This window comes from Crocodylus porosus, unplaced genomic scaffold (assembly GCF_001723895.1).
Source record: "Crocodylus porosus isolate Cpor-Errol unplaced genomic scaffold, CroPor_comp1, whole genome shotgun sequence".
NCBI lineage: Eukaryota > Metazoa > Chordata > Crocodylia > Crocodylidae > Crocodylus > Crocodylus porosus.
In genome coordinates, this window is record NW_017728951.1 from 30,403,972 (window position 1) to 30,430,033 (window position 26,062).

The window sequence follows — 26,062 nt, forward strand, 5'->3', positions numbered from 1 at the left end:
CCCAAGCAGAGGAGGTATACTCCTCTTTGGAGATAGCACCCCCCCTTCTACTGGTTGTATGCCACCTTTCTGGCAATCAGACATTCCCGTACACCCTTGGTGAGCCAGGGGGGTTTTTGGGCACTCCTTCCCCCCTTGCTTTTTGTTGGGATGGTCACCCCTTGGGCCCTGAGTATTGTCTCCTTAAGGAATAACCACTCATCTTGGACACTGAGTTCCCCTGCCCTCGAGAACGCCAGCGCCTTTCTACTCTCCTCAACTCATTGAAGTTGGCCCTCCTAAAGTCTAGGGCTACCGTCTTGCTGCAGGCCCTTGACACCCTGCGCTGGATGGTGAATTCCAGCAAGCAGTGATCGCTATCACCCAGGTGGTCAAGAACCTGGAGGCCCCTTACCAGGTTGTTGCCTGTGGCCAGGACCAGGTCCAACAGGGCATTTCCTCTGGTGGGACTGTGCACCTCCTTTGAATTAAGTGGAGGCCCTGTATCTTGGCCAGGAACCTCCTGGAACAGTCCGACCTGGCTGACTGTTCCTCCCAGCAGATGTCCGGGTAATTTAAATCTCCCGTGACAGCTACATCCCTTGCCTTAAGTGCCTCTGCAAGCTGGCCTGAAAATTCCCAGTCCAGCTCCTCCCCTTGGTTGGGGGGTCTGTAGTAGACCCTCACCATTAGATCCCTCTCCCCACAGCCCCCTTGTATCTTGACCCAGAGCACTTCTGCTTGCCCCTCTGACCCCATTTTGCTGGCAGAGGATGTGTATTGCTCCTTGACACAGAGTGCCACAGCCCCACCTTTCCTTCCTTCTCTATCCCGCCTGTAAAGCCCATAGCCCCTAATCCTAACTGCCCAGTCGTGGGATGAATCCCAGCAAGTTTCTGTAAGCCCTAGTATGCCTGGTCTGAATTGGCTATTCTGAGGGCGAGTTCCTCCTGCTTATTCCCCATACTATGAGGAGGCACACCATGAATGAAAAAATGTTCCCCACGCTGTGTATTTGCAGCGCAGACTCTAAATTTGATACCAGGAAATCCCAGTATGGCAGACCCATGCTCACCATGTTGCTGCTGGCCTGCTCTGTCTGCCTAAGCATGCTGCATCAGGGTCTACTCTCCTGCCATGACTTGATGTTACCTGAGGTTCCACTGGAGTTGTTCAGCATTTTTCAAAACCCTGGGCACCTCCACTGGTGCTTCTTCTGTGGAGTTCCTTACCTCCCCTTCACACCACCCCTTTCCTCTCAGGTCTTATAACTTGGGTCTCAGGGGGATCTGGATGCGCTTCCTGGGTGGTCTGTCTCTGCCCTGCTCACCTGGCTGGTGGTCCAAGTGTCTCCAATCAGAAAATGAACAACTCAACAATACTCTAACTGAAATTCTCCCAGGGGTGCAAGTGAGCAGGGCAATGATGCTCGCCACATCAGGTGCCTCATCTTTGGCACTTCCCCCCCACTCCTGTGTGTAGGTTGCACTGTGTAGCTGTAACCTAACTCCTGCATCGGGGTGTGTCCCCAAAAGCACTGGGCTCTGGATTGGCTGGCACCTGACCACATCTTATAGCACCCCGTGGGGCAACTTTCCATGCCTGGCGCTGCCCAACCATGAGTCTCAGGGCCTGAAGGTGTACTATCATGGCAGGTTCCATAGCCCGACTCCCTGGCAGGTTTATTCCCCTGGCAGGATCCACCAGTGCTTCCTGGACCACCTCTGTCCTGTGCCGGCTACCCTGTGTATACCTGAGGGCTGTGTCCAGCACAGGTGTAGTCTTGCTGGATAAGCTTAAGAAAGTACAAAGAAGGGCCACTCATATGATTAGAGGCATGAAAGATAGGCCCTATGAAGAAACACTCTGAGAACTGGGCCTGTTCAGTCTGAGTAAGAGAAGGCTGAGAGGCCTTGGTGACTTAATAGCTGCCTACAAGTATGTCAGGGGTGAGCATCAAGATCTATGGGAGCACTTTTTCAGGAAGGCACCTCAAGGGAGGATGAGGACCAATTGGCATAGAAGGTAAATTCAGGCTGGACATAAGAAAAAACTTTTTCTCTGAAAGGGTCATCAGAATCTGGAACAGGCTCCCAGCACAGGTGGTGCAGTCACTATCCTTGGAGGCACTGGAGACTGGACAAGCACCTTGTTGAGCTTGCCAGAGTCCAATAACATCCTGGCCATGGCAGGCGACCAGACTTGATGATCTTGCAGGTCCCTTCCAGTGCTATGATTCTATGATTCAATCCATGGTCCTGCTCCCAGCTGTGGGGTGCTGGCCTGGCCACTTGCAGACCAGCCACCTGGAGCTTGGAGATGCAGTGAGTGGGGAGCAGACCTGCCACACCCAGTATGGAAAAAAAAAAAACCCTGGAAAAAAGTGGCACAGTAACTGGAAGTAACTGCAGGCTGGGATCTCCAAGGAGATGCTCTAGCACTCGTCAGAGCATCTCTATGGCTACTGTGTGCCCCTGCTGCTTCAACACACTGCCTTGACATGCTGGAGCAAATAGAAGTGGGGCAAGGCTGCAGCAGCAGCTGGGACCCAGGCTCTGTCCCCAGTAAGCAGGGACTGTGGGGTGGGGAAATTGTGAGGTTAATGGGGGGAAGTTGTGGAGGTGGAGTTTATGGGGGTGGAGGTTTGAGGGGGAGCTTCCACATGCCCGCCCCTCCAACCCCCTGCAGTGCACAGACCCTGGTGCTGGCAGCAACAGGTTGTTCATGGCACAGCCCCACAATGGCATGGCACCACCTGAGACCTGGGGGCTGCACATGGTGAATGGAGCCAGCCCAGCCTGCTGGCCCGCACCTTCAGACAGAACCAGGTTGGCCCCTGTGACCATCCATGACTCCTGGCACTGCACCCAGGAGCCATCCCAGTTGTGTTCAAAGGTGTGCAGCAGCAGACTGGGCCAGGCTAGCTCCATTCATCATGTGCAGCCCCTGGGTATCAGTTGGTGCCACAGCAGGGGGGCTGTGCCTATAGCAGGCCATGAGCACCCCGACAGCCTGGCAGAATGCTGCTGCCAGCACCAGAGTCTGTGCACCACAGGGAAGTATGGGAGATGGGGGTGGGAGGGGGATGGCGGCCTTCCCCTTAAACCTCTGCAACAAACCCCACTCCCATAAACTCCCCACAAAGCATACATACCCACCCACAAACCCCAAACCTCCCTCATACCCACACCCCCACACAATCCCCATACTCACCCCCCCCACACACACACCCATAAGCCCCCCCAAACCCTTCTCCCCCCTCCTGCAAATCCCACATCACCCCCACACCTCACACTCTGTATGGTCAGCCTCCAGACAGGGGGCAGGCATAGAGACACTCTGGCTGGCTACCAGAGCATCTCTTTGGAGGACTCCAGACTCCAGTTGCCTCAGGGCATGGTCCTAGACCATGCTTTGCTCCACTTTTCTTTTAGGGGGTTGATACCTGCATTTCCAGGTATCAAATTTTGAGCCCATGCTGCAGATATGCAGCATGGGGAACATTTTTTTATTCCCAGTGCGCCTCTTGCAGCATCTCAAACTGCTTTGAGATGCGGCAAGAGGCACATACGGACTTATCTGGACGTGCCTGATGATTTCAGAATCAGGCAGAAGGCAGGGTAGATACATCCCTTACAAACTACTTAAATAAGATATATTCAGAATCAGGGCAGTAAGTGCTGGCTGAATAGAGTTATTCTGGACTTACACTACTGTATCCATGAGAGTTCATCTCCCATTGTGCACTTAACAATGATTCATATCACTTCCAAATAGTCTATGGTTTTCTTTTTGGCAGCCCTAAGAATGGTATACCAATCTGACTCATGGGATCAGAATGTATTTCAGTGCCTATGCATTGACCATTTTAGGGGGGAAATTTACTGTGCCAAATTAGCATCCAGACTAGAGAAAGTAACCAAGAGTAACCACTAGCATTTACAGATGCCAGGATAAAATCAAGGATGAATTTCTTCCTAGAAACCCATTTTTGTTTTCCAGGTTTCCAGTCCATTTCCATCTCGTGTACTCTAAATTAAGCACAAACATATTCCACGTGTGGATTTGGTAACACACAATACTGTCCTTGCAATGTCCAGACAATGAAAACTTTTTATCAATAATTATACTTGTTGCTTAATAAACCATTGTAACTTAATTTTCTCATGAAGCCTCCTATGGGGAGCTTTACAGTTACTGCCCTGATTAACTAGCTGGTCTAAGTTCTACTTTTTGCAGTTAAGTATGAGAGAGCGTGAGAGAGAGATAGGACAGGTGAGAAATTATTCGCACATTGATTTTAAAATCATAACATGCACCACCGTCATACAACTGTTTTGAATCAAGAGATTTATTATAGATTTTAAATGCTTTTTAGATTAGATAAGCGAACATGCTGTTTGCAAGATAAGAGAAAGAGACTGAGAGAGAAAGCATTAGATAAAAATGGTAAAATAAATAGATGTTTTTGTCCTGCCCATTCCCTCACACATAGTGAGGTGCTAAGACCTTCGGTATAGTATTATAAATGCAAATTCACCAACACCATATCAATAGATTATTATATCACTCATCCATGATATGGTAAGCCTGTATAAGTAGTATAAAAGTACATTAATCTTGTGGTTGCCCCATCGCAATTAAAGTTCATTCTTAATTTGCTTGTGATCATATAGAAATCTTCCTAAGCATTATTATTTTCTATATACCTCCCTTTACTGAATAGCTATGTTTTAGATAATTATTTTCTAGGTGTATTTTTTCATTCTTTGGGGATGAATATGATTTTGTTATTTCTTGTCCATGCTTCTGACCTCTTGAGAACCGTTTGTATTTTTGTCCTAGCTTGTGTTCACAATGCATCCCAATTGAGTCATCTGCATTCAGTTAATTCATTTTTTATCTTTTTATGTCATGAATAATGTTAAACAAAACCACATCAATTATTGTAGCACTCTCCTGGACCTATTGCCCTTTCTCTGTACATTGTCTGATATCAATACCTTTCATTTATCATCAGTCTACATGTCAGTCTCCATATTAATGATCTCATGTACTTCCTTTCATTCACTGATTTCTTGCCTTGGATTGTTCTGCATTTCATTTTTATAAGAATAAACTATATTAGAAACATAGATGGACAATGGTATGATATTATTCTTATTGTGTTGATGCATTCTGGACCATATTCCAATAATACCCAGATTTCACAAAAATGTGAATCTGGTGGTACTTTGTTTCATTAATATTCTGCCGAATTATTACTAACCATTTTGAAAATTGTATTAACATTTCTGATTATTAATTTCTTGGCTCAGGCACATTGCCTGCTATATCAAGACAGTTGCCTCACAGCTACACATGTAAGACCCTTTGTAAATGAAGTGAACAAATTGCATCTATTTTTCCCTTGTAAATTGGAGATAAATTAACTATATCACGGGTGTCAACATGGAAAGGCATGCTGAGACGCAAACACTGAGCTAAACTGGGAAACCTTATAAATACGTTGGCATTTATGTGCTACATTAATCTATTTAAATAACCACAAGTCTATCAGTTATCCTTCTTAGGAAAGTCCATGCATCACAAGAGCTCAGGGCTGGTGTACTACTAAGAAATATGCCATAAATAGTTGTATTTGCTGTAGTAACTGTAAACGTCAATGGTAGACTACATCATGTGTGTTAAAATAACAAATCCCCCCATGTCAGTACTACTCTGAAATAGCAACAACGTCAAGAATACGACAACTAGCTCGTCATGTCTTTAAATCAAATTATATCAGTATGGAAAAGGTTACAAGTCCAGAGCAGGTACTATTTTTTCCTTTAAACGTGCAGTGAAAATGATTATGCAAAGGGAGCTTTGAATGTTAAGCCTTTTTATATAACAGCTTCTACATTAAGCCTCATATTCACTAAAAATGAGTTCCCCCTTGACAATTTTTAAGCAAACTGATATTCAAATTTTAATCAGCATATTGCTGGGAACATCTAAATTGGTGTCTAAGATCATTTTTAGATACAACTTCTTGTGATAGATTTGTATTTAAATGTGGAACTGTATTATTAAGGACTTTTTAAAAATGCAGAAATGAAGGAAAAAAGTGGTCATTCTGTAAAAGAAACAGGTGGCTCACTGTGGCATAATGAAATTGTATTCATCTAAAACATTTGAGTGATTTTAATTTATAGATCTCAATAAAAAACAGTATATAAGGAATAACTTTTTAAAAGTTTTTTAAAACAATTAACACAAATGTACAGATACAAAAGTGAATGTTAATAACATTCCTCTTAAGTTATCAAATAATTTAAAGAAAAATGCAAAAGAGCAACCACATCACAACTGAAATGAAGGATGACCTGTAGGCAACATGATTCATTGTAGAGAAGCAGGTGTACAACATCAAATTCAGCAAAATTAGTAAGCCAGTTTACATGCACTTAGTGAATCTTCAAAAAATGGGGATATGAAATTATTACACAGCTAAGAAAAACTTAAGTACAGTGAAACTAGAAAACACTGCATGCATCTCTAAAGCCAGTCTAAGAAATATTAAGATTTGCACTCTTTTCTTATGCAAAAAACAGCAAATGAATCCTAGCAAATCTCCTTTAACAAATGGTGTAATATTTAAAGAGCTTGAGAGTCATGGAAAATAAAAGCTCATAAGGCAGGGGTGGGCAAAATGCAATCCGCAGGCTGGATGCGGCCCACCAGGCCATTCTATCCGGCCTGCAGGACCCCTAAAAAAGTTAGAAAATTAATATTTATCTGCCCTGGGCTGCCTGTCATGCGGTCCTTGATGGCTTGCCAAAACTCAGTAAGTGGCCCTCCTCCCAAAATAATTGCCCGCCCATCATAAGGTCATAAATCAGAAGCAGAATAACAAGCTAATATTCAACTCTTCCAAATACTGGCGTTGTATATCTCATACATAAAACTGATATTCTGTATATAGCAGCAACACCACAAGGACTCTTGGTCATACAAACAGCATATTCAACTACTACTGCAAAAATATTTGGTCTACTGTACTGTGTAGCTGCCTCATAAAACCTAAAAAATGGTAAGAGTAACTAGGATACTAAATGTCTTTAGTATTACTAGATGGGCCAGGATTTTTACTGAAAATAGTATTAAAATATTTGTATTTTATATTAACATAACTAACTAACATTTGGAACATTCTGTGTCATACAGAAACAATAATGTTATAGGTCAGAAGGAGGGTTGGGAGCCCTTTGAGTTTAAAACTGTCTAATTTGAGAGTGCCTGCAGCAATTAATCTACAAGAGTGATTTTCAGCCAGGGAGCTGTGATAAACTCAGAGATTTCAAATAGGAATCTATAATGTCAAAAACAGTCTGACCTGCTGTTGTCTTTCTGAGCTCTTTGAAACAGAAGAACTGCTCTATTATTTTTCCACCATCCCAATCCTGTTTGTTTTACTGCAAGTACTAAGCTAAATCCTAAAGTTTGATTTAATGTTATCTATACACAGGTAAAAGCCTATTCACTATTGTTAAGCTACTCTGTTTTCTATTCACAAAAAATCTACAAACATGTTTCTGTGTACATGTGCATGTGTGTGCACGTGCATGTTTGAAAGAATAAGCATGTGTATGGAACAGAGATGTCAGGACATTCTCCATATTAATGTCACTGGAGGCACTTAGTATGTACAGAACATTTTATAGAGCATTTGAAAATTAGAGTCTATACTTGCACCTACCTATACACTATTACCCTGTTGCATCTAGCCTAAGAATTGATTGGTTAATTTAAAATGATAAAGTGATTCCCTTAGGATTTATGAGCTAAAAGTGCTCAGGGGTTTAGTGTCCTGACATCTCTTTAATTAGCAGTCTCCAAGATCCCACACTAAGAAGACACTAATCCAGTGCCTTCTGTCATATCTCAAAGGTTTCAGAGACTTGGAAGCTACAGAATAAGGGTGCAGTACTATCCGTATGAGAGATACAGTATGTGCAACGTGTCATTTTCCTGCTAGCACCAAATTAGGACTCTTTGTTTCTAGGGTGATGCAATTTTAAAAAGCCACAAGAAAGATCCATACAAAAATGGGAGAGATAAGTAAGGATGATGTTGAGAAATACTTAGAGAACAACCCCCAGTTTGCCAAGGAATACTTCGACCGAAAGATAAGGGCAGAAGTGCTGGGAAGCATCTTTAAAGTCAGCCCTGGGAAACTGAAAGCTGGAGTTTCTTTCAAAGAGATGTCTCAACTGGAGGAGTCTCAATTGCTCTTTGAGCTGCTAACAGAAATCCAGGATGACACAAGCAGCATGGAGAAAATTGTGCACAAAGCTCTGCAGAGGCTGGCACAGCTGCTGGCAGCTGATCGGTGTAGCATGTTTGCCTGCCGCGCCCGCAATGGCATCCCTGAACTGGCCACAAGGCTTTTCAATGTTACCCCTACCTCTAAGTTTGAGGAGAACCTAGTGGTCCCAGACAGAGAGATTGTTTTTCCTCTGGACATTGGGATAGTGGGATGGGTTGCTCATACCAAGAAGTTTTTCAATGTACCTGATGTGCAAAAGGTAAGTGAGTAATAATTGAAACTTGTTCTGGGGACTGGGACTCTGTCCATTCCTATGTGGATTTTCCTATATAAACTTACGGCACAGCATGAAGTAGTTTTGAACTCAAAGTACCAAACCTCAAACAAGGGACAGAAACCCTGGACCAGGATATGAAGTTTAAAAGCAGGTGGGCTACTTTATCTAGCATGATTTGTTACTTCAAATATCCTGATGCAACTTTCACAATGTACTTACTATATTATGAGGAGGAAAACATCAGATAAGTATGGTGCTGATGCAAAACCAGGTCCATAATGAACAAAGCAGAATCCAGCTCTGTTGTCCTAGGTCTTCTGGCAAGGGTTCTCCCTTATCATCCCATAGTCATCTTTACAGGAGATTCCCAAACTGGTCTGTAGCATTTTATTGCTACACGGCAATGCTTGTCTGACAGCAGACAAGCAGCAAGAGAACTCCCTGTAAGGAGGTAAATGAGCTGAAAATAAAAATGGGTTCAGGGCATGGTATTTAGATCCATGAGTGGATCTAGGATTTTGAAAGGGGGTGCAGATGGTGTGGCACATCATTACATATACATGTAACACAACACACATTTCTCCAGGTAAAAATAAACTAGAGGCTACTAATATACTAGAGGCCCAGGGCTATATTATTCAGTTTACAACCAAAGCAAAAGAAAATACAACTTTATTGGAATGTGCATTAATTAGCTACATTATATGTATTGCAAAGCACAAGGAACTAGGCAAAAATAATCAAAAGTTGTTGTTTCTCTAGTCCTGTCATTATTAGAATTAAATGTACATTTCTTTCAGGGTCATAAAACAAAATCAAGCCTTCTTGAGCATCTTGATGGTATATCCAATGCTCAATTCAAATTATTTCCACACCTGAGTTAACGTTTTTAGCTAGAGTTAAAAACAGTCTGCAGGGTTGTGAAATAAGAGCTATATTATCTGGAGCCACTCACAGACAGCAGAATTGTAAAAGAATTGCTTCATTAATGGAACATTAAGACCATTAAAAAAGGAGAGAGAGTCATGAACACCTGTGGAATGGTGAGTTTAGAAGGAACCAGGCAGATTATAATGAGCCACTAAGTCAAGCGACTCCCTCATTGCTACCTGAATAAAAATGTTACTGTCATTGCTGGGCAGTTTAGTTTATACTTTGAGTGGACCAGGAACCAAACGGGAAAGGGAGTGCAACTTCACCACTGCACCCACCCCATCCACCCCGATCAGATCCAGATTCAATACCCTCAGAGCTGCAGACTGAGATTCAGAGTGTTGATTCAAATGCATCTCTGAGAAGTGACCAGTTTTCAAAGCACCTGAACTACTTTCACAAACTCATCTTTTAAAGTTAGGCAGAGCTTGTATCCCCAGTACATAATTAATTAGTTATAAATATAATTACATCGTCCATTAAAATAGCCAGTTAGAATTCTTGGAACTAGCATGACCCCTGTTCCAAAGGTGTGAATGAGGACATTTTCAGAATGGTTGCTCTGAGGAAGCTGAGAAAGATTCAGCATTTGACTAACTGCTAAGATGCTTTCTTCAGCTGCTATCTTTGTGACAAAGTGCATCTGACTTACTGCATCTTACTACCAAATGGAAAGATTGGGGATAATCCTTCTAAATTCATAAGACTGATTACATGAGAAAAGATCTAGAGGATCAAGAAAGATGTACACTTCATCAGACAACGCCACCATTCACTTAATAATATTATGAGTGAAGGCCGACTGGCAGAGAGCTGCCCACTGAATAAATGTAATTGCAACAACAGAATTCAATGTCTAAAAAAATTGTGGCAAGTTAAAAACAATGTGAATTTGTTTAATTAAAAGGACTCTGACCTTTTTGCACCAGTAATGGTGCCATGTGTCTTTTGTACATGCATAAGAAATAAAATCTACTAAATACCTATCCAATGATGATCAAGGCATCTCTCAAGGAACATAATATAATTAATGAAGCATTGTATGTCTACTTATGCATGAATTTATTAGTATAATAGAAATCTATGCCAATAGATACAGTGCATAAAACTTCAGGTCTAAATCCAGGTGTTATTGAAGTCAATTGCAAAGTTCTCATTGAAACCCCAATGTCCAAGATTTCAAGTCTTTAAAATAACCATGCACTTCTTAAAATTGTTGGTATTTTCTTTCTCTCAGAAAAATAGTTAAGAGTCCATATCCATGCTTCTTACTCAGGCAAAACTCCAACTGATGTCAGTGGGAGGTTATCCTTATCAAGGATTGTGGGATTGAGTCTTCAACATGTATTAGGTGATGGGTTATTTATATTAGTGAAATAAACATGCCTGCTGTTCTATCAAAATTCTTATAACATTCTTAAAAAGGGAGCAGCTCTCATTCAAAATATATTATATGTGCTTCAAGGCACCATAAATACATTTATCCTTAAGTGCTAAGCAAAGTAATTCTGAAGCTAGGGGCTTCAAAAACCAGAGCAAAGTAATTAAAATGTATAAATTGATATAATTCATTAACTGCATTGGCATGACATCTAGCAGTCATGTTTTCTGAGGTATGCATATCTTGATTCGTGACTCCGCCCACTCTGTATTTCTGGATTGCTTGAACTTTTGTTAAATTATATTTTACCACCGTAAATAATTGACAACACATTTGTGGAAAAGTGTTGGATTTCTACTTTATATGTAAGTTTATTAATAGTAAATCACTTATACCTATAAACAGTTTAGTTTTCTTTAATCAGTACTTCTAAGGAGAAATATGTATTAATGGAATCAGTCCATTCTGTGGACGTAACCATGGAAAGCAGTGAACGGACATTTTCATTAATTGCTCATTTATGAGTACTTATTCTGTGGCTTACTAGGCAACGAACAAGAACTGAAATTGGTCAGCACTTGTGAATCCCTCTCTTAAGCACTTACCTGTGTATCACTGTTCAAGAGAAAGGGGCTGACACCAGTCCTAGTCTAATAGAGTTATTCTTAATGGAGTTACACCAGCAATGAATTTGGCCCACATTATCTGTTAAAAGTACAAACTCAACAACTAATAAATCAAGGCTGCCACATAGCTTCAGCATATTACATCTAACAGATTCCAGTGATCTCACAAATCATGCATCAAGAGCAGAATATTTTTAAAATGCCATGTGATCACTACAAGAAATCACCAATATTTTAAAAGTACATTGCACTAGCCAGTGCTACATAAAACGGAAACCAAAAAACATAGGGTAATACATGATTTCCTGGCCATCACAGAGAGAATGGAGTCTATTAAGACAGTATTTCCAGTTCAGTAGTAACACAAGGCTGGATTCTGTCTCCTGCAGTAGATAAGGAATAATCCCACTGACATTGGCTATTTGTGGAGTAATTTATGTTTCAGCCTGACAAAGGGATACCAAATCATTCCCCAAGGTTTAGGTTCTTCTCCAAGACATGGTTTTCCCTTGTTTTTGTTTTTTAACCTTTCTTTCAAGGTGGGGATGACTAAGATAGCAAAAGACAATACGCAAATAGAAAGGACACAGATTTAAAAGTGTTGTGAGAGCATGTGTAAACACACACACTAATATTAAATGTTCACTGCTTTCTGAATTCATATGGTTTTACATAATATTAGTATATCTTTTTTTCCCCAAACAAACTGGCTTGGTGCTAGATAGGAGGCAGCACAAATATAAGAGGGACTGTGGAACACAATCACAGCAATAAATGATGATTTAACGCATGGGATTTTTGAAGGTTTTTCTTCATCCTAGAATGGTATAGGCAATGTGAGGAAACTTCTCATTCCAACGGTTCGGGGGAAAAAAGGCCCAGAGGAAATCATTCAGACCTTCCATAATTAACTTAGTAACAGCGGCAGTTCCCTCACCCAATAGGATTAGAGACCTGTTAATTGCAGGCTCTTAATAGTGCTTAACCTTGTATTTAAAAGCAGCAAGAAAGAAGAGGTGAGGCAGGTCTGATGTCCTGATAAATGGTGTTTTGTTCTTCTCACTGACTGGTAGGCTATATTGTTTAACACAGAAATACAAAATAATTAATTGTAATACATTCTTGTATCTTGAGTCCCCCATTTTAACAAAAGCCAAGGAAAAAATACAGCAAGAATGTCTGATAATATTGACACACAACTGAAAGGCAACACAGTGCCCAGTTATTCATGTTTAGACATGCATGCCTCAGTGCCAACCAATCAATACATCAGAATACTGAAAGGAAACAGCTAAGCAACTAAAGCAGCTCTGGCAATTTACACATCCTCAGGGTCCCAGCACACAACCAGTACATGTGGAATTCTGGCATGATACAGCACGTATTTTTATTCTTTAATTTAAACAAAGATATATTTAAGATAAATTAGTGGGTTTTTATATAATTTCATAGCTAATTGAAGACAACATTGTACTGGGAATTAGCAACTCAAGAAATAGTTCCATATCAGAATACACACACACCCACACACACCCACACACCCAATTGATGTCAGGGTGGTCTTGGTTTTGGCTGGGAGTCAGCTGAGGTTAAACAGCTTACCATCCATTTGGTAGTTTAGCTCCATTCTGGCTCGAAGCTTGTTGGTGGTCAGATGTGGCACCACAGCAAGGAAACAGGTTTAGACTGGACATAAGAAAAAAGTTCTTCACAGTCAGGGTTGCCAGGACCTGGAATGGGTTTCCAAGGGAGGTGGTGGTCACCCCATCCTTGGGGGTCTTCAAGAGGAGACTGGACAGGCCCAGGTTTGGTGACCCTTTTCTTGCCTGCCAGGGGCAGGGGGTCAGACTAGATGGCCCACTGAGGTCCCTTCTGACCCTAGAATCTATAAATCTATTATTACCTTGTCACATGGGTGACTTGTGTTCATTTTTGGGTCAACTATAACTCTGAGATCCTTTTCCACTGCTGTGCTACTTAGAAAGGTATTTCCCAGTCTATACGTGTATTGGTGATTCTTTCACCCCAGGTACAGCACTTTGCACTTACCTTTGTTAAATTGCATCCTATTCTGATTTGCCCACTTCCCCAGTCTGTCCAAATCTGCCTGAATTCACTCCCTGCTCTCTAGTGTGTTTACTATACCCCATAGTTTGGTGTCTGTGAATTTGGACAGAGTGCTTTCTACACCCTCATCCAAATCACTGATGAAGATATTGAACAATACTGGTCCAAGGACAGAGCCTTTGGGGACACCACTGCCCACATCACTCCAAGTAGAAACCGACCCATCCACCACCACTCTCTGGGTGCATCCCATAAACCAGTTTCCCACCCACCTGACCGTGAAAAAATCCACATCACAGCTATATAGTTTATTTGTAAGAATTATGTGTGACACTGTCGAAAACCTTTTTAAAAACCAAGTAAATAACATCTACCTCTACTCCTGCATCTAAGCACTTTGTGACCTAGTCATAAAAAGAGACCAGGTTAGTCAGGCAGGATCTGCCTGCTATAAACCCATGCTGGTTGTCCCTTAGCATTGTATTACCCACTGGCCCCCCACAAACGTGATCCTTTATGATTTTTTCTAAGGTCTTGCCAAGAATAGAGGTGAGGCTAATGGCCTATAATTACCCGGGTCCTCCTTCCTCCCCTTCTTGAAAATAGGGACCACATTGGCCCTTTTCCAATCCTCTGGGACCTGTCTTAAGCGCCACAAGTGCTCAAACAGTTGTGCCAGTGGTTTCACTCTGACACCGGCCAATTCCTTTAGTACCCTTGGGTTAAGATCATTGGGCCCTGCTGACTTAAATATGTCCAACCCCTCCAAATACTTCTTCACTAGGTCAGTGCTAACTGTTTTTTGTTTTAACGTTTTTTCTTGTTCCCTCTCTCTGGTCTGATGCATCTTTAATTCTTTTTTGTAAAATGATACAACATCAATAGGAGGAGGGAGAATGCCCTCAACCCAGAATAGTTTATAGCCAGGTGACTAAAGCACCTTCCTGGAAGGTAGGAACTGTTTGAGCTCCACCAGGCTGACAAAGCCGTAACACAGAGGTCTCTCACATCCTAATGGAGTGCTGTAACTATTGAGATATTACTTAAATGGAGGACATCCCCACACAAGCATTTTGTAGGGGGGTTAGTCCTGTCAGTACGTTAGGCATGTTCTGAGCACATGCATTGTGGTTTCCTAGGGCAGTGGCAGGTGTGCCACTTTTTGACAGGCATGCCACAATTTAACCCCACACCCTCCCTGATTGCCACTCCAATCCATTCCCTTTGCCTGTTCTGCTGCTCTGCTTTCTGCTCACTGGCTTATTTGCTGCTGTTCTTTCTGTCCCCTTCCCACCTGGCCAGATCATATGCACACAGGCTGCCAACGCCACTGGTTGGCCAGCCCTGCCCTACAGGAAGAACCTGGAGGGTCCTAATCAAGCTAAGATTGACATAAGCACTAATCTACTCTACCCTGGCAAGATGACAGCAGTTCTGGGCATATGCAACAGCACAATTTTTAAGGAACCTTATTGGTGAAAATAAAGGTGCTAATGGGGTTTGGTGGAGGTTTGGGGATCACACAATTGGATGGAGGCACCTTCAATTCCGTCTAAATCTCACTTTCAGACCTCCGCCCTTGAGAATATTGAGAAATCTGAGATCTGATTTATTGAATTATGAGAAAATTTAAAAGCAGAAATAAATACCTATTAATTGTATTTCCATAAATGCAATCATTCACCCTTCTTAAATTAAATTTGTGGTAAAAGAAGGAGGTTCCCGGAATGAAAAGATTAAGCCCCAAAATGTTGTGGTTTTTTTAAAGTGAATACACAGTTATTTCTCTCGCTTTTCAATTTAAAAATTCTTATGATTTTGAAGATAACAAAATCAGCTTTTCATATGTTACTAGTTAATTACATGGCAAAGAATTAAAACCAAAGCCTAGCAGATTTTGTCTCCTGCTAAAGCCATGTCAATGAGTGCATCTATATGTGCTATTATTGGGCATGAATAAACTCTAAGACTTATTGCTCCAGAGTTGCTCAACATGCTGCGGATGGGCTGGTTGGGGCACAAGGAATCTTCAGCACAGAGCTAGCCAGCATGTAGCCCCTACACTTAAGCACCCTCATGCCCCAGCCAGCTCCTCCAGCATCTACACTTGCATTGCTGAGTTTTTTACTCTGCACAGGGTAAATTAGTTTACTCTAGTCTAACACGGGCACATGTGTAGACACTGAGACATTTACTGCACAGCTAATTAGTCTACTGTGCAGTAAACATCTCAGGTACACTTGCCCATTGTATAGAAAACAGGTGGTATTAGGCCCCAAGGGTGCCTATACATGAGTAGGGAGGCAGCTCTGATGCACTCTAACTACAGTGTATCAGAGCAGACTCAATTAACTGAGTCTGCTGGAGTGTGGTAATTACTGTGCTCCAGCAGCCTCCTGAGTCTCATGAATCAGTATCCCTGTACTTAAAAATGGCAGTGGGGGTGCTTGAACTAAAGCTCATCGAAAGAGCTTTAGTTCAAGCGCCCCTGCCACCATTTTTAAGTGTGGGGATGCCGATACACAAAACACTGCTGTGTTTCAATTACAGCGGCTCTCAGAACTGCTATAATTAAAGCACTGCCTCCCCCCCCAACCACCCCAGTGCATATGTAAAACTGCCCCAAGTTATTTAATTCATCTAAAAATGAACCAAAAACTTTGTAATGTCTGCATCATGCAGAAATCTACCATCCAGAAGTCAGGGGGCTATATCACCCTTTCCAGAGTCCATAGTTTAACACTGAATTACACTGGTTTATACAAGGCTTGAATTCCTCCATGACTTTAGTTGCTTTTCTTTCTTCTATCATTAAAACAAAGACATTATCTTCACTGAGTTTAGATGTGTACCATTCAGTTCCATATTTTCACATCATCATAGCCCAGTTCAATGTTTATTTAACAGCAATAGGGGGCAGAAGGCTGTGTCTAATGAGGCTTAGCCCCCCCAAAATATTTCACAGCAGCTGGCAACAGCAGCAGCACCATGGCACCACCGTCCCACAGTGCGTGGTGACACTTGGCATGCAGCTGCTCCTCTGCCACATACAGCACCAGCACACGCTGGTCCCAGCAATGGCCCTGAGGGAGGGTGAGGCGGGGGTCAACCCCCCCCATAATATTTTCCCCCACCATTTATGTTAATAGCTATATAAGTTGAGCAGAAAAGTAAGTGAATATAAATGTGTATAAGAATAATGGTGATATAGCATACCAGCTTGGGGGACCTTAGTGGTTAAATTTCTATTTTAAAAGCCTGAATCACTACAAGATAACACTGCCAGTCATTGGGAACGTAAACTAAGTTAAGTTATCACAGAGATAAAATGGGGAGAATGTATATCAGAAAGAGGAACTAAGAAGAGAATGTAATGTAAAGGGAGTAGGTGCTATCAGGATAGAAAAGCCAAACTCCTGAAAAGAGGGCCCATATATTCTCACATCATCTTAAGTTGCTTTTCCTGCTACTACCTTTTATCTTCTCCCCTCTGCTGTAATAAGTTAACTCTTTTTCAAAACCCCTTAAAAGCTAAATTAATATAGGTGTCAACACACTGCCACTTACAACCATTTCCTCATTTTCTGATTCGGGTTACATCCAATAAATAATTTATTTCCTGAATTCTGAAAAATCTCTTCCCTTAGATCACAACCTTGATGTGATGGAGAGGCTTGTGTGCTACCAATGACCTTCAGAGTGATGCTGTCCAGAGTTTTGTACTCCTGGTAGGGTGACCCATAGTGATAAGGTCGAGGGTGAGGTTTCTAGACTAGTAGTGATCCAAAACCAAAAATAAAAGTCCTCAGTAACAGAGCAAGCAGATGAAGCAAGAAATACCTCACAAGAGCAGCAAAGCAAGATGAAAGACACAGTGTAATAAATATGCAGCCTTTATATATCTAGGTTTTCCTTGTCTTTGGATTAAGGAGTCCTTTCTGCGAAGCATCATGTGGTTGCTGATGCACAAGCTAATCCCTATGTTTAAAGAAGACAAGTGCAGGCATCTTTTTTCAATAGCAACTCCTATGGCAATGGGTACATGGTGACAGGGGCATGTATTAGTGATTACCAGAAGCCTCTAGTCATGAACTTGCATGAAAATGATGTTTGCATAATTGTTGTTTTGTGCTTGGCACTGAGACAGGTGCACAGTTCGGCAACTGCAACCATGATTGACCAGGCCTACTTAGGATCCACTCTGCTCACCTCATATGGAGAGAGGGCTAGAAAAGGTGCCTTAAACATAGGGCATTTCTCATTTCACCTGACTGGAAAATTGCAACCAGTGGGAGCACTCTATCTGAAGTCCAAATCAAGTAATGAAGTTTACAACCTGGAATGTCCATACCATGATGGACAACGCTAACAGTGACCGAGTGTGAAGGGCAGTATTAGTGGCCAGAAAACGGGAATGATTTGATATTGACATCAGGGTTGTGTGAAATTTGAAAAGGTGTTTCATTTCAAAGCTGTTTCGATGTGTTTCAAACTTGAAGCAACAAAATAAAGGCTTAAAAATGAAACAAGGGCACTCAAAATATTTTGAAACTTTCAAAATGTTTTGAGTTTTGCAGCTGGGTTTGCTGCAGCTAAACAGAAACTAAGGAGAGGGAAGGGGAAGAGGGGAGAAGAACTGCTCTCCAATATTGACATCTAGCTCCCTGTTTGATTCCCCAGCTCTCTGATTGCTTCCCCCAGCTCTCTGATCATTTCCCCAGCTCTTCCCAGGGGGCTCAGCAGCCTGCTGAAACCCAGTGCACAGATCCAGGGGCCTGAACCCCCTGGGAAGTGATCAGAGAGCTGGGGGAAGCAATCAGAGAGCTGGGGAATTGAACTGGGAGCTGGGGAATCCAACCAGTTCCCGATCTTTTCCCCAGCTCTCTGATCACATCCTTCAGCTCTTCCTGGGGGGAAACAGGCACCTGAATCTGCGTGCGGGATGACACCAGGCTGCTGCTGCTGGTCAGGACTGATGCTGGGCATATGCTGCTGGCTGCAGCCAGCAGTGGCAGCATGCTGTCATCCTGCGCACAGATCCAGGGCCCTGCACCCCTGGGAGGAATCTGGCACAGCCCTGCAGCCCTTCCAGGGGGATTGGGCCCCTGGATCTGTGTGTGGGATAACAGCAGGCTACTGCTGCCAGCTGGGGCCAGCGCCAGCACTGGGTTCTTCCCAGCACTTGGTGCAGGCTACGCTGGGCAGACTCAGGTGCTGGCATTGGCCCCAGCTGGCAGCAGAAACATGCCATCATCTCACAAACAGACTTGGGGGCCTGAACCCCCTGGGAAGAGTCTGGCACAGCCCTGCAGCCCTCCTGGGGGCTGTGGGCCCCCAGATCTCTGTGCAGGATGACTGCAGGCTGCCGCTGCCAGCAAATGATACAGGTTTTGCTTTGAACAGTTTGAGGTGTAGTTTCACAGGAACCCCTGCACCTATCTCCTTGAAACATGGCAGGCTTCATGCTCTCAGAAGGGGCTACCATCCCTGCAATTTTCATCTGAATCAGTCAAGAAATGAGAAAGTTATAGATATTTTCATGATTCCCCATTATAGCCTAGGGGCGAAATGTTGAAACGCGTTGAAACAGTTTCAACTAAACAAAACGGAATAGTGCTTTGAAACTAAATGAAATGAAACAACAAAATGAAAAACTCCTTCAAAACAGTGAAATGGAAGTCAAAACGAAACAGTGCTGTTTCACACAGGCCTACTTGACATTGCTGCATTTAATAAGATGTGGAGGAGAAAGGCAGCTCACAGAGCACAGTGGTGGCTACACCTTCTTAGAAAGGAAAAACTGAAAAGCAGACACATCCAACAGTGCTGGTTTTGTTATCAAGACCAAGATTGTTATTTGCATGCTGAAATTTACAGTTGACATTAAAGAGCAACTCATGACCCTTCCTCTTCAAATGACCAACAGACAACATGCAACAGTTATCAGTGCATATGCCCCAACCCTAAGTTTTATTCTAAACTCAACCAAATCCTGTCATCTGTACCCCTTGAAAATCAGAACTTTAATATTCATTGTTTTTTGAGCCTCATACACGTTAAGAAAACCCATGAAATCCCTGAAAAATTTTGCAAGACTTTTTGTTTCAGTGTACTTAAAGAGTTACAGGAAGATGTCTAAAAGCAAACAAAGAAGGGGAAGGAGCTTCATAAAAGACAAGGCCTGTCAGAAGTGTGCTGCAATGTTAAGAAAAACAAGCAAAAGCCTCTCGTCGAAGAGCCTGTCCCTTGAGACAGGAAGAACTGTTCCAAACCACGTCTTAAACTAAAACTGGATTTGATGGAAATGGTTGTATAATTATGATTGTTCTAGAAAATCCAAGTAGAGATTTAGATTTCTGAATTTATTTCAGTTTCTCTAAGAAAATCTGGGAGCCAAATTTGCTTCTCATTTATACTTATTGCCCCAATAGTGAACATACTACAATACTCCAAGAATTAGAGAGATTAGAAAATAATCCCACATATGACAGCCAAGCCAGAATTTAACTTCACAGGTTGACTCCAGATTTGCAGCAGTCTTACGACACTCATTTTCAGAAATAGTAGGCCTGACTTTCCTCCCTAGTTTTATCAGGGTGTAACTGAATTTCTTTCAGTATAACAAGTGATTTACACTGGTATAAGGAAGATGAACGTTGGGCCTATTGGCCATGTCCAGATGTGCATGGACATTTGGCTCCCCGGGGACACACTTTGAGCCGCTGCTGGTTGTTCCTGGGGAAGGCCCATGCCATGCACACTCTAGCGAGCAGCAAGTTACTCCAGGTGGGGTAGGAGAGGCTGGGGCCTCCTGGAGCTGCAGCCACATCATTCCTGCTGCATGGAGCCTAGCCAGCAGCAGAGTGTGGCTCTGGCTTTGGGCTTCCAGTGCGGAGAAGAACAGAATATGCTGTATGTGGCGCCCCAGACATGCCAGCTGTGCCACATTCCTCACAGCCACACTCGTCTGGATGTGGCTGTTGAGTCTATAGGAATTTAAAACTTGAAGCTAAATAATTGGTACATAAATTTATAGCAATATAATCAAATGTCCTAATTTTAGATGATTTAAGGGTTTTCCCTATTAAAGTATGATAATTGCGTTTCATGATACCATGAATTTCCCATGAGGTAAACCTGGGATAATGACAAAGAATCAGGATAACTGACTTGGCTATTGATTTTAGTGACTCAATAAAGATATGGAATAACTTCACTAATGTATCATGTTTAGTAATTTATATCTGTGTGACAAAGAGCTAAATCTGTCCCCTTGGCCCCAGTGCATTTGCTATTCCAATTTTAGCGTGATGAAATTTAGATTATATTGAAACTGAAGTCAGAGCAGAAACTGCAATATATTGTAGGGTACCACTTTATATTAGCTAGCTCAGACATGAATAATCATTTAGACACAGAAACATGAACTCTGTACCAGCTAATTTACTCCAGTAAGAAGCAAACAGAGACTGTCACAGTAAAGGACTCAAGATACAAAATAAAAACAGCATCATCATCTATCAAAGCTATTTTTTACCATGCTGGACTTCTCATCTTATTTGTATATATATTTGGCATAATATACTGTATTTACTCAAATCCAAGATGATGTCCTTCCATCAATGTGTGGGTAAAAGCCTCATCTTGGAATCAAGTACCAGCTAAGGCAGGCAGCTGCTGCAGCACATTAGGAACAAAAAAGTTCAGTGTGTATTCTAATAGTGGCAGAATTTATATAACATTGTCTCTTCTTCTAGTTACTTAGAAATTTATATTTAACCTATTACTTATGATTCCTGGATGTCTTATTTAGCAACTGTCTGTGAAATAATGGATACATATCAGCTATGCAGATATTCAATTTTACTACAACTGCCAGATTTTAAAACATTTCCATAATTTTAATAGAATTAAAATAGCACATAGCACCCCCTTATAAAATGCTGAGCATCTTGCTACTGGCTTCATGTGGATTAAGCATTCACACCCCATGTAAATGCTCGTGCTTGCATCATGAAGCTCTTTCTGTTTTCACAGAGCATGTTTCCAAATTATTTACCTATTTCCACAATTCTGTAGTTTTTTTTCAGGTAGGAGTCACTGAACTTGGGGTTTGTAAACCCAGGTTTGCAATCTTTTGTACTCTTACGTTCCACTGTTAAACTGATATCAGCAGAGAAGCACTAACACTCTTTTTGGCTTGGCGTAGTTATACTAACTTGGGGTCCACCTCCTACACGCAGCAGTATGTGAAATGTTGAACTTTGGTGTGTTTGTCTTTGCCATGCCCCTTTTGGGAGGATACTCATAGGCCTCTCTACACATTACAAGTATCACACAATTAACTGGTTAATTGAGCAATTAATTACCTTGAGAGCAGCTGCACATGCGAAGTAGCTATCATGCCATAAAAAGATCCAACAACCTATAAAGCAAGACCTCAAAAATGTGCAGTAACTTTATAGCTGATTGCTACATAGCTTTAATTTGTGTCCATAACAGGGTCTCCCCTGAATCTGGGAGCCACAGGGGTGTACCATGCCCAGCCAGGACTGGGAGTCCTGGAACTGAGGGGACTTGTAGCCCCAGCTGCTGCCAACTCCGGTTCCCGGCAACTGGGGTCCACAGCTGCCCTGGGGGTGTGTAAAACCCCTGCGGCTGAGGAATCGCAGATCAACTGAAGGGATTCCCAGCTTCAGGAGCTTGAATATGTGGATTGTGCATTAAATCCCATCATGCCTTTACCTGCACATGTAGAGAGGCCCGTGGATTGAGAGACCAGGCAGATCCTTTTGTTTGGTGATTTATTTGTGGTAACACCTAAATGCTTAGATTAGCAGGATCCTTATTCTGCTAGATGCTTTACAAACTTACTGAGTTTCACACAGGAATTCAATTAGGGCCAAGTTCTCCATATGTATTTTTGATTTCAAATGGCTCTAGATAAGAAGCTCTGCTCTGCTCATCATTGGACTGCCTCAGTCTGGCCCAATCTCCATTTTTAGTTTCTTGAACAAAGCATCACTCTTTATGACTGGCCTCAGACAACTCTCTCAGTCTTTCACTTTGGGGTTCACCCTTTCTCTAGCATTTGCCAACTGTCTGCCTTTCCTGAAGTGTGAATCCCTTTCTAGCTCCATTGACTACCTAGTCCTCCACATTCAGTGGGTCCCTTTCAGACCTGCAGTCTTCTGTCCCCTTTGTTGTGTTGTTTCCTGGGCTTATTTGGCCCTCAGCATAGTTCACTGGGCCCCATGTCAGTCGTGCCTCAAGTCTCAGCCCTGTCCCTCATTTACTAGGCCTCTTGTTGGTCTTACCATGGGTTCACTGGGCTTCTGGTCAACTCTGTCCCCCCATCAGCCTCCCTATTAGCCATGGGTGACTGGTGCCTTCTGAGTCTGGGGGGGCACCAGCAAGGCACAACTGGGGGTGGGGAGTTCCCCCAGTGGCCAGTCACCGAGTGTGCCGCCGGCACAGCAACAGCAGAAGTGCTGGCACTTCCATCGTGGGTGGAGCGAAATTTGGGGGGCGAGGGACTTGAGCATTCTCCATGCCCCCCACCAGAAAGAGCGCTCACTGTTGGGGTGGGCACCAGCGCTCTCTGGGGGGGGGGGACACATAGCCCTCCTGTGCCACCCCTATGCATTACCTATACAATTAGCAGTTTCACACTAGGCCCTAAGCCCGCAACTCAAAATAGAGTACCTTCCCAGGCACACACAATAGCTTTCCTTCTTCCCTACAGCTATATCCTGCCTTGCAACCCAAATGGCCAACAAGATGCTCCAAACTAAAGCATTTGCATCCTCTCACTGTCAGCTGGTTTTCTCCAGCTCTCTGGAGTACTAACATTTGTCTACATGTTCTTTTAGCAGCCCATGTTCACAAGAACTCAAAGTTCAAACACAGCCCCCATTGCCTGGTTCAGAATCCCTGCTTATAGTACCCTGGGCTCCACCCCATCTAGTCACATGGTCTCCCAAACTGGGTGTAGGGGTTTGCTCTCAGTCCATTAATCAGTCTGCTCCACCCTGCAGCAGTCTGCTCAGCTGCACTTCAACTACTAAGTTACCTGCTTGTAACACTGCCCTAGTAGTTTACTGCAGGGCGGTTTGCTCTCAGTCTGTCACTTGCAATTCTGTAGCTTCTGCCCCATATTCTCTGGGCTGCTTACTTGGCCCCTAACTCAGTTGTCTGCACCAGCCTGAAGCTCCATGCCGCTGTCTCACTCTTAAAGTAACAGGAATTATGGGCCTCTGTTACAGCACTCATAATAGTGGCAATTCCTAGTGTTTTAGTACTTGAATTTACAACCTTAACAAAATTATTTTAACATAATGTGTGTGTAACTGCCTAGGTTTTAAAAAAAATAAAACTAAACTAAAATACTCCAGAAATTCCATGTGACAACAGCCTGACACCCGCATGATTAATCATCATGGCTAGGGTTAGAAATTACACATGAGCTAGTATTAGTGATTTAAAACCAGTTCAGATCTGTAACGTAACAGAAGTTCAGTGCACATAAACTACTTTCAAAATGGTCAAAACCAGTTTAAGATAAACCTGGTTGGATATAATTTCAGACTTAACTGATTTAGGTTAAATCAGTTTATTGAACTTCTGTCCCAGATCCCCTCCAGATTCAAGTCAATTTGCAGTCTCTCAGCATCCCAGGGTGCTTTGCACCTCCCCCGCAAGTGCCCTCTCACAGCGTGGACAGGCTAGCCTTGGCCCACTGTAGTGTCTCCCTGCTTCTGGCCTGGGCCACTGCAGGTGTTGTCTCCATTTCTGGAATCAAAAGTGAATGTCTGTGCACTTGCTTGTTGATTCAAGCTACACAATTTAGATTAACTTGTGAGGATTGAATCAATTTAGTTTCGGGCTTTTTGAGTGGCTGTAGCCCATGGGTGGAACCTTGGGTTCCATTCCAGCTTCTGGACGGGCACTGACTCTCTTCTGTCCCTTTCCCTAAAGCTTAATCTCCAGCCTGTCTCCAACCTACATGTAATATAGGTTAGCCTTCCAAATACCTGCATAGTCCTACTGTTTTCTTTCTTTGTTCATTATCTTGTTGTCCTATTGTTACCTCCTCCTGTTTGTCAGTGTTAATAAGAGCCTGCATGCACCTCTGATACAAAATTAATATTAAAATTAAAGGTAACTGTATGCATAAGTACTTGCAGGCTTGTGATCATATGCTCTGTAATGCTTGGAATTCAGCCTTAACAGTACTGTAAAATTCCATTCATATTTTTGGCACTATATCAATAAGAAACAAATATTAAGAACAGTAACCTAGCCTTATAACTAAATATGATGTGGGCTTTTGTGTTTCAGAATAACCATTTTTCTGACTTTGTGGACAAACAAACTGGCTACACAACTATCAACATGCTGGCAATGCCTATCGTGCAGGGTAAAGAGGTTCTTGCTGTTGTGATGGCAGTTAACAAATTAAATGCCCCTGAATTCTCTAAGGAGGATGAAGAGGTAACTGCAGACAAAAAAAACCAAACAAACCAGGACTACAATTGTTACTGTAATAACTAATCTGACAATCTCATTCTTGATTTCCTATGTTTTGTCTTATTTGTGTTCTCTATCAATTCCAGGTCTTTAAAAAATACCTCAATTTTGTTTCTCTTGCCATAAAACAATATCATATCACATATCTTCAGAGTTTTGAATCCCGAAGAAGTCAGGTAAAGAAATATTTAATTATAGCCTTAATTTGTTTTTCTTAAATGAAATTAATTACTTTTATAAATTGTCACACCGTTCTAGAGACAACACATACAAACAAACAGTATATATGCGTTAGGTTAGAATGGTGTCAGCATACATTAATCATTCATCCTTTAATACCTGTGACTCATGAGGTTATGTTTTCGCTTTCATTCTTTTCCCCACTTAAGTATTACCCCTTTTTTCATTTATTTTCAACAGATGCTTTTGTGGTCTGCCAACAAAGTATTTGAAGAACTTACAGATATTGAGCGACAGTTTCACAAAGCTCTATACACTATCCGAATTTATTTGAATTGTGAAAGGTATTCTGTTGGTCTGCTGGACATGACCAAAGAGAAGGTAGCCATTATTTTACCCGTTTCTTTAAAATGTTTAAATTATTTAGCTAATGATCATCATAAAAAAATCACTTGTCTACATAATCTGTCTGTCATGGATATTTAAAACATACCTCTCAAAACGATCACTGTGTTATTGTTTCTAAGCATGATACCAGACCGAAAGAGACATGTTCTAGCTAGACTCAGAACAATTACAAAAATTACATGGGAGACGTATAAAAACAGGATGTTAATCCAAAATGAACACAAGACTTGATCCTTTAGCCCTTATTCACATGACTAATTTCATGTGAATACAGTTTAGAGATTAGGCTCCATGTTCTTTGCGGGGGGGAGGAAGGGGGTTCTATCCACATTCAATCCACAAGTCAAGATTAAGCACTGGATTTTACACTA

At 42.2% G+C, this 26,062-nt stretch overlaps 1 protein-coding gene across 3 annotated transcripts in view; it reads left to right on the forward strand.

Annotated features, from left to right (window-relative positions):
• The first annotated feature begins 7,805 nt into the window (after positions 1–7,805).
• The window catches only part of PDE6C (phosphodiesterase 6C), a 40,052-nt gene continuing 21,795 nt past the window's right edge, over positions 7,806–26,062 (forward strand). The window contains exons 1-5 of one of the 3 annotated variants that reach the window (XM_019556342.1): positions 7,806–8,162; positions 8,226–8,549; positions 24,915–25,067; positions 25,190–25,279; positions 25,524–25,664. In XM_019556342.1, coding sequence (XP_019411887.1) covers positions 8,070–8,162; positions 8,226–8,549; positions 24,915–25,067; positions 25,190–25,279; positions 25,524–25,664 — 801 coding nt within the window. In that variant the 5' untranslated portion in view covers positions 7,806–8,069. Of the gene's footprint in view, positions 8,550–24,914; positions 25,068–25,189; positions 25,280–25,523; positions 25,665–26,062 lie in introns of all 3 variants that reach the window. The other 2 variants (XM_019556344.1, XM_019556341.1) reach the window with 2 other exon arrangements.